This window comes from Mustela putorius, unplaced genomic scaffold, assembly GCF_011764305.1.
Source record: "Mustela putorius furo isolate JIRA1106 unplaced genomic scaffold, ASM1176430v1.1 tig00000145_pilon_pilon_pilon, whole genome shotgun sequence".
Taxonomy (NCBI): Eukaryota; Metazoa; Chordata; class Mammalia; order Carnivora; family Mustelidae; genus Mustela; species Mustela putorius.
Window position 1 is genome coordinate 1,712,109 of NW_025421294.1, and position 15,095 is coordinate 1,727,203.

Consider the following 15,095-nt stretch of genomic DNA (forward strand, 5'->3'; position numbering starts at 1 on the left):
AGAGGCAGGCAGAAAGAGAAGGAGAAAGAAGCTCCCTGCTGAGCAGAGAACCTGATGCAGGGCTTGACCCCAGGGCCCTGAGACCATGATCCAAGCCGAAGGGAGGCCCAACCTCCTGAGCCACCTAGGTGCCCCTAAGGACTTAGTCTTAAAAAAAGTTTTGAGTTGGGGCGCCTGGGTGGCTCAGTGGGTTAAGCCGCTGCCTTCGGCTCAGGTCATGGTCTCAGCGTCCTGGGATCGAGCCCCACATCGGGCTCTCTGCTCCGCAGGGAGCCTGCTTCCCTTTCTCTCTGCCTGCCTCTCTGCCTATTTGTGATCTCTGTCTGTCAAATAAATAAATAAAATCTTTAAAAAAAAAAAAAGTTTTGAGTTAATGTGGTAAGGTGCTATGATGTTAACTATGTTTATTCTCAATGTTTGTTTAATAAATATTTAAAAGCTCTAATTTATAGTTATGTTCCTGGTACAGAATGTAGTTTTTTTTTTTAAAAAGACATTAAAAAAACACATCACAAGTAATCCTACCATCCAGAACCAATCACCCTCAGCATTTTTATGTACTTTCTTCTAGTATGTACAGGTTCAAGTACATATGTGCATTCTGCTGTTACTGAAAATGTTTTAGCACAGTGAAATGGAGTTAGAATGAACTTCCAACCTATCTGATACGTAATAGTTGTGGGATATTATGAAGTTATTCCCCCACCCAAAAGTTATTTCCTTATCTGTAAAATAGGGATTATGTACCAGTTTTGTATGGTTGTGGTGAGATTTAATAAGATCAAGTATGTAAAAATATTCTGTATAGTGCCTGACATACAATGACCTGAGCCAAAGGGAGAGGCTTTAACCCACTGAGACACCCAGGCGCCCCCGGGAAACAGTTTCTTTCGTTTTTTTTTTTTTAAGATTTTATTTATTTATTTGTCAGAGAGAGAGAGAGCACAGGCAGAATGGCAGGCAGAGTCAGAGGGAGAGGCAGGCTCCCTGCGGGGCAAGGAGCCCGATGTGGGACTCGATCCCAGGACACTGGGATCATGACCTGAGCCGAAGGCAGCTGCTCAACCAACTGAGCCACCCAGGCGTCCCAGGAAACAATTTCTTGACAGTAGACACAATTTATAGCACTGAGCCAAGCAAAGGGAAATTTACCTCAATGTGAAACAGAAAACTAGGTTTAATAATAGAGAAATGTAAGGGATTTTTAAAAATCAGTATTTCCTGCCTTTTCAAGAATGACAGGCCTGATGAATATAAGCAAATATTTGGCTCAGTGGGTTAAAGCCTCCGCCTTCGGCTCAGGTCATGATCCCAGGGTCCTGGGATTGAGCCCCGCATGGTGCTGTCTGCTTGGCAGGGAGCCTGCTTCCTCCTCTCTCTCTGCCTGCCTCTCTGCCTACTTGTGATCTCTGTCAAACAAATAAATAAAATATTTAAAAAAAAAAAAAGATTCAGATTAATCAGTTCTTAAGAGACTTACCTTGTTAGCTTCCACTGTCACTATTCGATTAAGAAATTTCATCATAATTGTTGGTGCCACAGGGTTAAAACTGTTAAAAAGGTATTTTAAAGAAAAATAGTGGTTAAATGATCAATTTAAAAATATAACATGTATATAAGCTTATAAGCAGAAATTTCATTCTTACCTAATGTTTGCTATAGCACACTCTTCCTGAATTTCTTTGGGAAACAATAACCTCTGATTATTATCTCCACTGAGACTGTCAGAAATTATAAATATTAGAGGACATCGACCAGTGTGCACATATTTCCTAGAATAAAGTACAGCAATGTTTAAATACAAGCTAATGCCATTTAATTCAAAGTTTGAGAAAACTTCACTGAAACTCACCTGAGAATTTCATGTAAAGTATGAGAATCTCGATAAAACTGGTTAGGTAAATCCTATCGAAAAATGGTAAATATTACTCAGTTATTTTATTGTGTAAGTTTATGTAAGACTTGTATTTACCAAATTAGAGAAAAAATGTTATATATACAATTCAGAAATTAAGGAAAACATGAAAAAGTGGATTACTAAACAGTAAAATCCATCAATAGGAAACCCAATTTTCATTCAAATTTCTTAGGATCACTACTAGTTACAGTATTTTCACTAAAAACATCATTTGCCAAATAATTTTTTGCTTTTCTATACTGAAGACATTAAAATTTTAAAGTTCATTTACTTATAGCTTCTATTCAAGTTTACTGAAAAAGACCTGAGGTTTCCGCTATCACTGAGCCTTTACATTACATTTTACCACTATTAATACCATGGAGAGAGTTAATGCCCCTATCAATAAGATATATCTTGCAATTATTTACTCAATAGTTACAGCAGGATCTCAAAATCTGTCCATACTTCAATGAGAATTATCCTTTTATCAGTTCTTAGATCATCTCCAAGCATTTGTAGTTTGTTATACTTTGTTGCTCTTAGTAGAAACTCTTTAAAAACTGCTATCTGAGACTGGTAGGGAAACACATGGAAGCTGGATTCTGAAAAAAAAATTTAACACTTTTACTTTCAACAAATTATGTATACATCAAAATTACACACCTAACTAACACACACATATACATTACTGATTACATTCACATATACCTGAAGCTTACAACATTGTAGATTTTTTTTATTTAGGCAAAGCTGTACAAATTTAAAATAGGATATTCATGGGGCGCCTGGGTGGCTCAGTGGGTTAAAGCCTCTGCCTTCGGCTCAGGTCATGATCCCAGGGTTGTGGGATATAGCCCCGAATTGGGCTCTCTGCTCAGCAGGGAGCCTGCTTCCTCCACTTTCTCTCTCTGCCTGCCTCTCTGCCTACTTGTCATCTCTGTCAAATAAATAAATAAAATCTTTAATAAAATAAAATAGGATATTCATGGGGTGCCCAGGTGGCTCAGTGGGTTAAGCCTCTGCCTTTGGCTCAGGTCATGATCTCAGAGTCCTAGGATTGAGCCCCACACTGGGCTATCTGATCAGCAGGGAGCCTGCATCCCCCTCTCTCTCTGCCTGCCTCTCTGCCTACTTCTGATCTCTCTCTCTCTCTCTGTCAAATAAATATATAAAATATTTTTAAAAATAAAATAAAATTGGATATGCATTTCAAAAAACAAGAGTCATCATGGACCACAATGAATTTTCTATAACAATGAATGTAATATGGAATTAACTGACTTTAGAACACAGTTGCTAATATAATAGTCACACAACTGGTAAAAACATTTACATCTTTGCCTATACAATAAAAAACTCCAAATGAGTGTGTTGACGACGAATCAATTAGTCAGACTTAATCCTTAAAGAATCCCATTCTCTTGGGGCACCTGGGTAGCTCAGTGGGTTAAAGCCTCTGCCTTCTGCTCAGGTCATGATCTCAGGGTCCTGGGATCAAGCCCTGCATCGGGCTCTCTGCTCAGTGGGGAGCCTGCTTCCCCCTCCCTCTCTCTCTGCCTCTCTGCCTACTTTGATCTCTGTCAAATAAATAAATAAAATCTTTTAAAAAAAGAATCCCATTCTCATCTACTAGAAGCAAGCTTCCCTTCTTCTCAAAGTATTTCTGTCTGAAACTTGGAAGTAGGAAAGAAAATGGTCTCATATGGTTTCATCTGATCGCTACTCTCATTTTGTGAACCTACTGATAGTGGGTAGATGTCAATCTAGCATAGGAGTGACAACATATATTTTCGCACAAAAACATATACCCAGGGGCGCCTGGGTGGCTCAGTCATTAAGCCTTTGCCTTCAGCTCACGTCATGATCCCAGGGCCCGGGGATCAACCCCCACATCAGGTTCCCTGGTCAATGAGCCTGTTTCTCCCTCTCCTTCTACCTGTAGCTTCACCTACTGTGCCCTATCTCTGTGTCAAATAAATTTTTAAAATCTTAAAAACAAAACAAAACAAAACAAAAAACATACCCAAAAGGATCTTAGGAATCTCAAGAATATAGTTGGGGAGGTTACTTCAAACCTCCTTCAAACATAGACTTTTCCCACTATTTCTACTACGTTCATAGCTAACCTTACCAGGATTAAGTATCTCCTTGAAATCATCTTTTTGGAAGTCTGGTAAAATTGGATTAATCCACTCTTGTACTTGAATACCATGCTCCTTTGATAGTATTTTTAGAGTTGTTGTTTTCCCACATCCAGGAGGACCTGTTATTAATAAAATAGATCCACCCTAAAACCAAATACAAATATAAATCAAATATCAAAATCACACACACACAAAATCGAAATCACTGGAATGCTAGAATATTATGTTTGAATTTTTTTATGTTTGAATTTTCTTTCAAATATTACATCCATAAAGATTTACTAAATATCTGGGGGCGCCTGGGTAGCTCAGTGGGTTGAGCCGCTGCCTTCGGCTCAGGTCATGGTCTCAAGGTCCTGGGATCGAGTCCCACATCGGGCTCTCTGCTCAGCAGGGAGCCTGCTTCCCTCTCTCTCTGCCTGCCTCTCTGCCTACTTGTGATTTCTGTCAAATAAATACATAAAATCTTAAAAAAAAAAAAAAGATTTACTAAATATCTGAAATAAGCTAACTTTTACACAGATGTTACCTGGATTATACCAGCTTTAGATGAAAGAGGATAATCTTATTTCTTCAACTTTAAGCATAACTTCTGATAGTTCTTCAATTCTTACACTATGTCTCTCCCAAGGACTACTGAGTAGCCAAATTAAAACAACTAAACTTCAGCTAGACTAAGGAGATAATGTCTGAAACAAGTATTTTTAGAGGTTACCTGAACTCAAAATTCAAACTTAATACAGATCTCTTTGGATTATATGCTTTAGTATTAAACAAGTATAATATTCTGATGGGAAATGTAGGATATCAGAATCGTTACAAAATGTGTCTTAAGAAATATATTTTCCAGGGTGCCTGGGTGGCTCAATTGGTTAACCAACTGCCTTTGGCTCAGGTCATGATCCCGGAGTTCCAGGATTGAGTTCCACATCGGGGTTCCAGCTCCACGGGTAGTCTGCTTTTCCCACTGACCTTCTCCCCTCTCGTGCTCTCTCTCAAATAAATAAATAAAATCTTTAAGAAAAAAAAGAAAAATATTTTCCAGAGATAGAACTCCAAAGAGAGACTATAGGTTGTGGGTCATAATAATATCTCCTCGTGTAATAAATCTGATAAAAAAAAAAGTTAAAGTAAACAATATATCAGGGGAAGATGATCTCCTACATTCCCTGGTGGGCTATAATCCTTGCTCAACTGTTTACCTTTACTAACTAATGCAAATAAGGGACCTTGTACATGGCCCCAGAGGACAACCCATCCTACTTTTTAAAATGTATGAGTGCATGAGTTATAGTGATATTAGCCATGACTTTAATGATTAAATAATATATATTAAATATGGTGTCTCTGATCAAATACAGAAAACAAGGTTATATATTGATGAGTTGATGTAAAGGTGACCAAATAAAGACTGTTTTGCAGGAATCTAAATCCTTACTTCTCTTTGGAACTATGACTCAGTATTTGCTTACTATTTCTAGTAACTTTACAGGGCATACCTAATGTAAATAATGAGAACTGACTACTTCCAAGGAGATTTAAAAAAAAAGAGGATGATCAAACACAGACACCCGTGCATGTTTCTTTTTCTTTCTTTTTTTTTTTTTATTAAGATTTTAATTTATTTATTTGACACAGAGAGAGATCACAATTAGGCAGAGAGGCAGGCGGGGGGGTGGGGGAAGCAGGCTCCCTGCTGAGCAGAGAGCCCGACACAGGGCTTGATCCCAGGACCCCGAGATCATGACCTGGGAGTCACCCAGGTGCCCTCCATGTATGTTTCTTATATAATAAAGTGCCTTATTTTTTGACAGAGTGAGTAGAGCCACATAGCAAAAGTTTTGCTTCCAGTAAGTGGGAGATAGTCTATGAGAACACTAAAACGTGAAGACTTTTGTTAATGTTCTCATTGTCTACATTACAATAGGCTTTTCTTCATTGTTTTAAATTGAAGTAAAAATGGCATATAGTATCCTAATAGTTTGTACATCATAGTGATTCAATATTTTTATGTCTTACAAAATGATTGTAAGTCTAGTTATCATGTCACTATATAAAGTTACTACAATGTTACTGACTATATCCACTATGCTGTACATTACATTTCCATCACACTGTTAACAGTTTTACTATATTCTGAAAATGTTGCTCTGAAAAATTAAATTAAGTATTTTAAGTACTTACAATAAATTTAAGAAAAAATAATTTTAGCTTGTCCACAGAAAAATCTATACATTGTCAAAAACGGGAGGGCGGGCTGCCTGGGTGGCTCAGTGGGTTAAAGCCTCTGCCTTCGGCTCAGGTCATGATCTCAAGGTCCTGGGATCAAGCCCCGAGTCCGGCTCTCTACTCAGCAGGGAGCCTGCTTCCCTTCCTCTCTCTCTGCCTGTCTCTCTGCCTACTTGTGAACTCTGTCAAATGAATAAATAAAAAATCTTAAAAAAAAAAAAATGGAGGGGGATAAGCCTGGGTGGCCTCAGTTGCTTAAGCATCTGCCTTCAGTTTAGATCATGATCCCAGGGTCGTGGCATTGAGTCCCATGTGGGGAAACCTTGCTCAGCAGGGAGCCTGTTTCTCCCACTGCCTGCTGCTCCCCCCACTGCCTGCTACTCCCCCTGCTCGTGTTCTGACAAATAAATAAATAAAATCTTTAAAAATATTTTTCTTGAATAAAAATGTCTTATAATTATTGACATCATTGAACTTTTATATAATAAAGAGTATACATGGGCCCCTAGGTGGCTCAACAGGTTAAAGCCTCTGCCTGCAGCCCAGGTCATGATCCCAGGGTCCTGGGATCGAGCCCCGAATCGGGCTCTCTGCTCAGTGCAGAGCCTGCTTCTCTCTCTCTCTCTCTCTCTGCCTGCCTCTCTGCCTACTTGTGTTCTCTGAGCCCCGAATCGGGCTCTCTGCTCAGTGCAGAGCCTGCTTCTCTCTCTCTCTCTCTGCCTGCCTCTCTGCCTACTTGTGTTCTCTGAGCCCCGCATCGGGCTCTCTGCTCAGTGCAGAGCCTGCTTCTCTCTCTCCCTGCCTGCCTCTCTCCCTACTTGTGTTCTCTGTCAAATAAATAAATAAAATCTTAAAAAAAAAAAAAAAAGAGTATACAACTGGTGAGAGTTCAACTTCTTAGCGGGAAGATTTTATTTTTATTTTTTTTTAAGATTTTATTTATTTGTCAGAGAGAGTGGGGGGAAGAGGGAGAGAGAAAGAATGCACACAAGCAGGGGGAACGGCAGGCAGAGGGAGAAGCAAACTCCTGCTGAGCAACGAACCTGATGAAACACTCGATGGACCCTAAGACCCCTAACCAACCGAGCCACGCAGATGTCCCAATAAATGAAATCATGAAAAAAAAAATCACCATTTCACAATCTTAACAAAATAATTGATTCAGGCAAGGACTGAAAATGGACACTAAAGCACTTACGTGAAAGGGGGAATTGGACTTTTTTTTAAAAAAAGATTTTATTTATTTATTTGACAGACAGAGATCACAAGTAGGCAGAACATCAGGTAGAGAGAGAGGGGGAAGCAGGCTCCCCGCCGAGCAGAGAGCCTGACGTGGGGCTCGATCCCAGGATCCTGGGACCATGACCCGAGCCGAAGGCAGAGACTTAACCCACTGAGCCACCCAGGCACCCCGGGAATTGGACATTTAACATTGTGGCATAGATTATGTGGCAGTCACAAGGGAAAATTACTTCATAATGAAGATTTCTGACTATTACTGGGGCTCCTGAGTGGCTCAGTAGCTTATGTGTCTGCCTTTGGCTGAGGTCATGAGTCCTGGGACTGAGCCCCCAGTTGGGCTCCCTACTTAGTGGGGAGCCTGCTTCTTCCTTTCCCCGCCTCTCGCTCATGCTCTATCTCTCTAATAAATGAATAAAATCTTTAAAAAAAGAAAGATTTTTACTATTATTTCCTTAATTTAGTGATCAAAGTTAACATGAAAAACAGGAGAACCAAACATATTTTCTGATATGGTGCAATATAAAACATACACCACGACCTAAAAAGTATTCTTAAAAAATGTTCAACTGAGTCAAATCAAACCCTTGATTCAAACTTCCAAGCCACAGGAAATGGAAGATAGAAGAACAGGTTAGTCATCATGAAGAGGAAACAACCTGACAAATCTAGAAGGTTAGGGTTCTACACGTCACCTGGCCTGGACTCTCTGGTAAGTCAATGTCTTAGAGTAAAAAAGAGGGTGAAAGAGGATCGTTCTAGATTTTAAAAGACCTAAGGGGTGTAACAATCAAAAGCAACATGTAGTCCTTGATTAGATCCTGGTTGTAACAAATCCACTATAAATAATATTTTGCAGACAAATAGAGAAATGTGAATATGAAATGAGCATTAGATAACATTATCTAACATAACACTAGATAATTTTGTTAGAATAATATATATATATAATGGAATACTATGCAGCCATCAAAAGAAATGAAATCTTGCCATTTGCAACGACGTGGATGGAACTAGAGGGTATTATGCTGACCGAAATAAGTCAATTAGAGAAAGACAATCATCATATGATCTCCCTGATATCAGGAATTTGAGAGGCAAAGTGGGGGGTTTGGGGGGTAGGGAAGGAAAAAATGAAACAAGATGGGATCGGGATGGAGACAAACCATAAGAGACTCTTAATCTCACAAAACAGAGGGTTGCCGGGGGGAGGAGGGTAGGGAGAGGGTGGTTGGGTTATAGACATTGGGGAGGGTATGTGCTATGGTGAGTGCTGTGAAGTGCGTAAGCCTGATGATTAACAAACCTGCAACCTGGGGCTAAAAATACATTATATGTTAATTAAAAAAAAAAAAAAAGAGTATTCTTCATAATATCATTCCATGTTTGTCCATGTTTGAAATTTTCTATATTAAAAAACTAACAAAAAGATTAAAAAAAAGAATAATGGTATATACAGTCAATTAGGAAAGTGCTTTATTTTTAAAAAAGAGGTATATGGATATTTCTAGAAGTCTGACTAAAACGTCACATATTCATAATTGAAAATACTTTAAAATACTTAAGAGTGAAAATGAGGTATATAGTAGGCATAAGACTATTCATTTATTATTCTACTTTACTTTACTTTTTAAGAATCTCAAAATAAAGTTTAAAAAGAGAGAAAAAAAAATTCTAGCTTGAAGGCTAAAAGTAATTACAGAAGTAGGAAGTGAAACAAAAAACATCAGCCTTAAAATGAATGATGACTGTTTTAGGCTGTATTTAGTACAAAACTAATATGTAATTTGCCTGCTTGCTTCAGCATGAGATAATCTGATGTGCTAAATATACTGGCACCCTAACGAGTTCATTATGCTTAATGATGATGATGAGACATAAGTAGGTAAAAGAAGTTTAAGAAAGAAACTCAAAATCTCTGAGTCTTTTGGTGAAGTGTGTAGGAGTAAATAAAAGACTTTTTTATTGTAGGTGATTTGGACTTAACAAAGTCAACATAAAAGTTTAATTTCTGGAAGACTGGGTGGTTCAGTTAGTTAAACATCTGCCTTCAGCTCAGGTCATGATCCCAGAGTCCTGAGATCAAGCCCTGCATCAGGCTCTCTGCTCCATGGGGAGCTTGCCTTTCCCTCTCCCTCTGCCTGCCGCCTCCCCTGCTTGTGCACATGCACACTCTGTCAAATCAAGCAATCAATCTTAAAAAAAAAAAAAAGAAAAAAGTTCTTACAACCAACTATAAAACAGAGAAACATTTGATGTTATATATTTTAAAACACATTTCTTATTCAGTTACCTGTTTTGGTTGCCTTTCTAAGACTTTAGCTTTTAACCAGGTTTCAACTTCTTCAATTTTCTTTTTATGCACAGCAAGTTCATGCTAAAAATTTCAAGTTTAGAACAAATTTTAACTCAAGGATTTTTGGTACAGCAGCCCACATTAATCTAAATTAAGCATTTTCAATGAAGAAAACTAGCAAACAACATGATAAGAGAATTTAAAAGTCTTTGCTATTATACTTCATTTTTTATATTGAAAAATTCTGGGGGTGCCTGGGTGGCTCAGTGGGTTAAAGACTGCCTTCGGCTCAGGTCATGATCCCATGGTCCTGGGATTGAGCCCCACATCGGACTCTCTGCTTGGCAGGGAGCCTGCTTCCCTTCCTCTCTCTCTGCCTGCCTGTCTGCCTACTTGTGATCTCTGTCAAATAAATAAATAAAATCTTAAAAAAAAAAAATTCTATCCTTAACACTGATACCATTGTCTGAGAATTTGGGGCAGGTTGGGAATTACAAAACTTTAAAATCCTGACATACATTTTTGGGAAGGGAATAAATAGGGAGAGATATCACGTTTAAGAAAATAAACAGATCAATTCTATGTTGGGATTAAATTAAATCTATGATAAATAACCAACGATACAATTTCAGAATAACTTGAAAAATGCTGAGCCATGGAACATAAAAAAACTATGAATTACTGGGTTTTTTTCCTAATTCATTTAGAAAGATTTTTATGAGTAATAATCTGAAAATATATATTTCTCTCCTTCCTGAAATTGCATTATATATACTTGTTTGCATCCTTTTTAGTACCTGAGTTTCTGGCTTGTATTTATCCACCCATGGTTCATTTTCAGACAGATATTCTTTAGAATTCTCAAGACCATAAGTCTTTTCTGAGGAAGATGGCTTTTCTCTTTTTCTAGCTGGAAATCTGCTATTGTCTAATCTGGAAGGCACATTTTTCCTTCTGTGACTTGAGTTATTCACACCTAATGATGTGGCAGTAATAGAGATGCCTGTATTCTCTGAAAAATCATCAAACGATGGGTCCACCCAGTCTGTTACCTGAAAAAAAAAGAAATCATGTAAATATTAAATTATCTACCTCTATTCCCTATATAAGTAAACTACTCTCTATAAAAAACCATATTCACATATCTGCAACATTTTATTTTTATTTTTTTAGAAGATTTTATTTATTTGTCAGAGAGAGAGAGTGCACACAAGCAGGGGGAGCAACAGGCAGAGAGAAGCAGGCTCTCCCCTGAGCAAGGAGCCTGATGTGGGACTTGATCCCAGGACCCTGAGATCATGACATGAGCCAAAAGCAGATGCTTAACCAACTGAGCCACCCAGGCGTCCCTATCTGCAACATTTTAAATCAAAACCTCACAAATTAGTTCTTTAAGTAAAACTGGCATATACATATTAGTTATTTTTTTACTTCATGGTAAGAACATATGCATACTTGTCTGCTTCACCAGGGTAATAACAAATGCCATATAAAGGAATATAGAATATAAACTTAATTCTTTTTACTAATCTTCCTAGTATAGAATAGGCTGATTCTTCTTAAGCTCATTTGTAGGACTAAAACAGAAATACTAAAAATTACGTGCCAAAAAAGAAGCAAAACAAAGAAATAAAATATTATTTTAAGCATATATAACTGTAAGAAGAATAAAACTTCTGTTTTGACCAGGTAATTAATTCACAAACTAAGAACCACTGCAGATATCCAAATAATCCCTATCAGCTTCAGGACTTTGAGAAGATACAGCCCAAGAATCCTGATGGTATGGATAATTTGTAAATATGACCTGATTTTATTCTCTTCAGCCCATAAAGCAAATAGTATTTTCATAAAGGGAGGCAGGCTTTCCAGGCAGGAGGACTTATTTCCCAGATTTGTCTAAGAAAACAGAACTGGGATAATAGAACAGCAAAATCGATGGTTCTACTTCACGTTCTTCTGTATTTTTGAGAAATTGCTGATCTCTCTGCATTTCCTCCATCATTCCCTTTCCTTTAGAATCCTCTGTAAGTATACACAGATGAAGATGATGAATTCAGCTATTTAAAACTAAAAATACTTCGGTGTGTTTAAAGGTTTTTTTGGGAACAAAAATTTTTATGATGAATTTTCTTAACATTCCTGAAGTATAAATCTAGAAGAACCTAGCTTAGTATGTGGCTTTTGAAATTCCTTGGCTGCCTAATAAGGGGGAACCAAGATTATATTTTCCTTGAAGAACACTTAGCCATAGTTGTGAACTATTTACTAGACAATGCTAAGGAAAAGCAAGCTGGGGTTTAGAACTATCTGAGGAATGAAAGTCACACTTCATTCCCCCTTTAAAGACAGAAGGTTAGGAATACTATCACCAATAAGTAAAGAAATGAAGACCTGTGGGAAAAAATTTCAGTCACAGCCTAAAAATTCATTTCTAAAAAAAAAAAAAAAAAAAAAAAAAAACAATTCATTTCTCCTTCTTCAAAAGACTGTCGACAGTACTACAATTTTGGCTCCTCATCTGTTTTTAAGAGTTTAGGGGCACCCGGGTGGCTCAGTTAAGAATCTGCCTTCGGCTCAGGCCGTGATCCCGGGGTCCTGGGATTGAGCTTGCATCGAGCTCCTGCTAACCAGGGAGCCTGCTTCTCCCTCTGCCCCTCCTCTCTCCTTTTCTCAAATAAATAAAATCTAAAAAACAAACAAGAGTACTTAGGGGCACCTGGGTGGCTCTGTCAGTTGAGCTTGAACTTTTGGTTTCAGCTCAGGTTGTGATCTCAAGGTCATGAAATGGAGCCCCCCAGAGTTGGGCTCCACACTCAGCACAAAGTCTGTTTAAGACTTCCTCTGCCCTTCCCCACCCCCTGACCCTGGCTCGCACATGTTCTCTCTCCCAAAATAAATACATCTTAAAAGAAAGAAAAAAAAGTAAAAATACCATGTTATAGTAAAACTTTTGATAGCATATCTGATCTTGCAATTCTGATCTGTAAGTTATTTATACATTTTATAGTTTTATATCTTGCATAAACATGGAGTCCTATTTACTGGGGAAAAAAGAAACACCAAAAATTAATAATTTACTTAAGATCAGAGAAAAATAAGACCCACCAGTATGAAAATAACTACCCAACAAATAAGCATGATACTGACTGACCCCGTCCTACCCTATCACTAGCCTTGCTAAGAACTGGCACTCTAAAACATGATATTTAAGTGGCAGGCCTTGTGGTTAAGCTTTATTTTTATTTATCTGTTTTTTTAAAGATGTTATTTATTCATTTGAAAGAGAAAGAGACAGTAAGGAGAGGGGCAGATGGAGAGGGAGAGAAAAGGAGAGAATCCCAAACAAACCCAGCACTGAGTGCAGAGACTGCCAGAGCTCCATCCCACAACCCTGAAATTATGACCTGAGCCATAACCAAGAGTCAGATGCTCAACTAACAGTGCCACTGTTGCCCCTCATTGTTACGCTGTAATACTATGACTCCTGTTTTTCTTTCTTCTATTGATCTTCCATGCAAGAGTTTTCAGCCTTTCTTCCGACTGAAATTGAAAACACTTTTTTTAAAAATTAAGATTGTACTTTTAGTCATTTCACACTTAATATTGCAATTTTTAGATCACCAGTTACAACAGATACTGTACACTATTACTTTGACGGCAATAACAAGTCATTAAAAACATACACAAAAACAATCCTTTCTTTTTGGGCAATTATTACATGGCCATTTTAGTATATCATACCTTTGTAGAAGATACCTTTGGTCTAAGAAAAGTTTTTGACATTATAAACTTTAATAGTTCCCATCCGTAGTATACAACCTGTAGTAATACATTAAAGTATAATTCACCTAAGGAAACAAAAAAAAAATTCTCAAATTAGGAAAACTATAAAAAAGAAATATAGTAATATAAGCCAATATACTCTACAGTATGATAATGGCTCAAAAACTAATGAGAGGACATAGTAAACACAGGTGAAGAGGTCAAAATGCTAAAATAAAGTTTACTTTTAATCACTAGAACTGTCAAATAATCCACACGTGGTGGTATAAACAGTCTTTCATACGAACTCAACAATGTATTAGAGAAAATAGAAAAAATGCATTCGACATTTTGTGCAGCTTTTGTGCTGAAAATTAAAATTTCCCTCACTTGAAATCACAGTTCTAGGGTTTTTTTCTGCGAAATTTCAAAAAAACCCTCACCATTTAACAAATTCAGATTTTCACTTACTTTGGAAAAAGACTATAAATCTAACTGTATATATTTTCTGTAAGTGTTCTTCTTACTTGAACATACTGGAAAATATGGGGACAATAATGTTTTCCGACTTTAATAATTATTCAATGTTTACATAAACTAATGAATTCATCAGTTTGAAGTGAGCTTGAAGCAAAGTTTTTTAAGGTCTGCAAATTTATAAATTGGAAGGTGTATATGGATTTTAAGGTTTGGACACACATATGTTACATAACGTGAAAAGATTCCATACACGAAAAAATAAATTTTACACACACACTCACACTCACACACACACACACACACTGTTCACGATTAAAAAGGTTTTTGCTTTGGAGATTCAAAGAGATACATGGGTGGGGAAAAAAAACACTTGTTGGTTGTCAGGTCGAAATAAAAGACGCAGACTGTTTTTACGGTCAGGACTCCAGTCGCTCTTTAAAAACAAGACTGACAATTACCTCCTTTAAAAAAGAAGATAACTGTCCCAGATGATGTCAGGTTCCTGAAATGAGATGTCAGAGGTAGAAAAGACCTTCAAGAATATTTCTAGTCTACCCACCACCCGCCCTCACACACTGGACTGGCGATACTAAGCCCAGACACTCGTCCAGCGTAAAGTTACTAATCAGCGGAGAGCGAAGAAGATCTCGCCATGTCCCCACGCCAGGCCAGAATTTTGCACCCCCACCCTCCAACCCCAAATGGAATGGGCAGGTCGGGAGGAGGAGCGAAAACAGATCGGGGAGGCGTGAAGGCAGAGATGGGTTCGCGTCTCCAAAACATACATAGACCAAAGCCGCAATCGCGGCGGCCTTACTTTCCGGGAGCTGCATCCCCTCGTGGCGGGAGAGGAGTGGAGGAGCCAGACAGACTTTGCTCCAGCGGAAAGGCAAGTACCTGGCCCTAGCCAGGCTCAGCGCCGAGCCTCTCGGAGGTCCCGCCTCCCGGGGACCTTCTAGCCGGTCGGCGCTTCCGCGACACAGGCAGAAGGGCAGCCGCCAACGGCTCCGGTGGCTTAGGCTTCTACCGCACTGCCTGACCC

The 15,095-nt window shown here is 38.3% G+C and overlaps 1 protein-coding gene across 5 annotated transcripts in view; it reads right to left on the reverse strand.

Moving 5' to 3' along the window:
• The window catches only part of RAD17 (RAD17 checkpoint clamp loader component), a 42,036-nt gene extending 27,014 nt beyond the window's left edge, over window positions 1-15,022 (reverse strand). For 3 of the 5 annotated variants that reach the window (XR_006605313.1, XM_045075248.1, XM_045075252.1), the window contains exons 1-9: window positions 14,871-15,022; window positions 13,553-13,659; window positions 10,606-10,860; window positions 9,806-9,889; window positions 4,032-4,188; window positions 2,366-2,502; window positions 1,853-1,905; window positions 1,647-1,772; window positions 1,481-1,550 (exon numbers count right to left, since the gene is read on the reverse strand). Coding sequence is in view for 4 of the 5 variants with exons in the window: in XM_045075248.1 (XP_044931183.1) it covers window positions 1,481-1,550; window positions 1,647-1,772; window positions 1,853-1,905; window positions 2,366-2,502; window positions 4,032-4,188; window positions 9,806-9,889; window positions 10,606-10,860; window positions 13,553-13,659; window positions 14,871-14,886 (1,005 nt within the window). In the remaining variant the exon portion in view is untranslated. Of the gene's footprint in view, window positions 1-1,480; window positions 1,551-1,646; window positions 1,773-1,852; window positions 1,906-2,365; window positions 2,503-4,031; window positions 4,189-9,805; window positions 9,890-10,605; window positions 10,861-12,743; window positions 13,071-13,552; window positions 13,660-14,511; window positions 14,556-14,870 lie in introns of those variants that run through there. The other 2 variants (XM_045075249.1, XM_045075251.1) reach the window with 2 other exon arrangements.
• Between the last annotated feature and the right edge of the window lie 73 nt (window positions 15,023-15,095).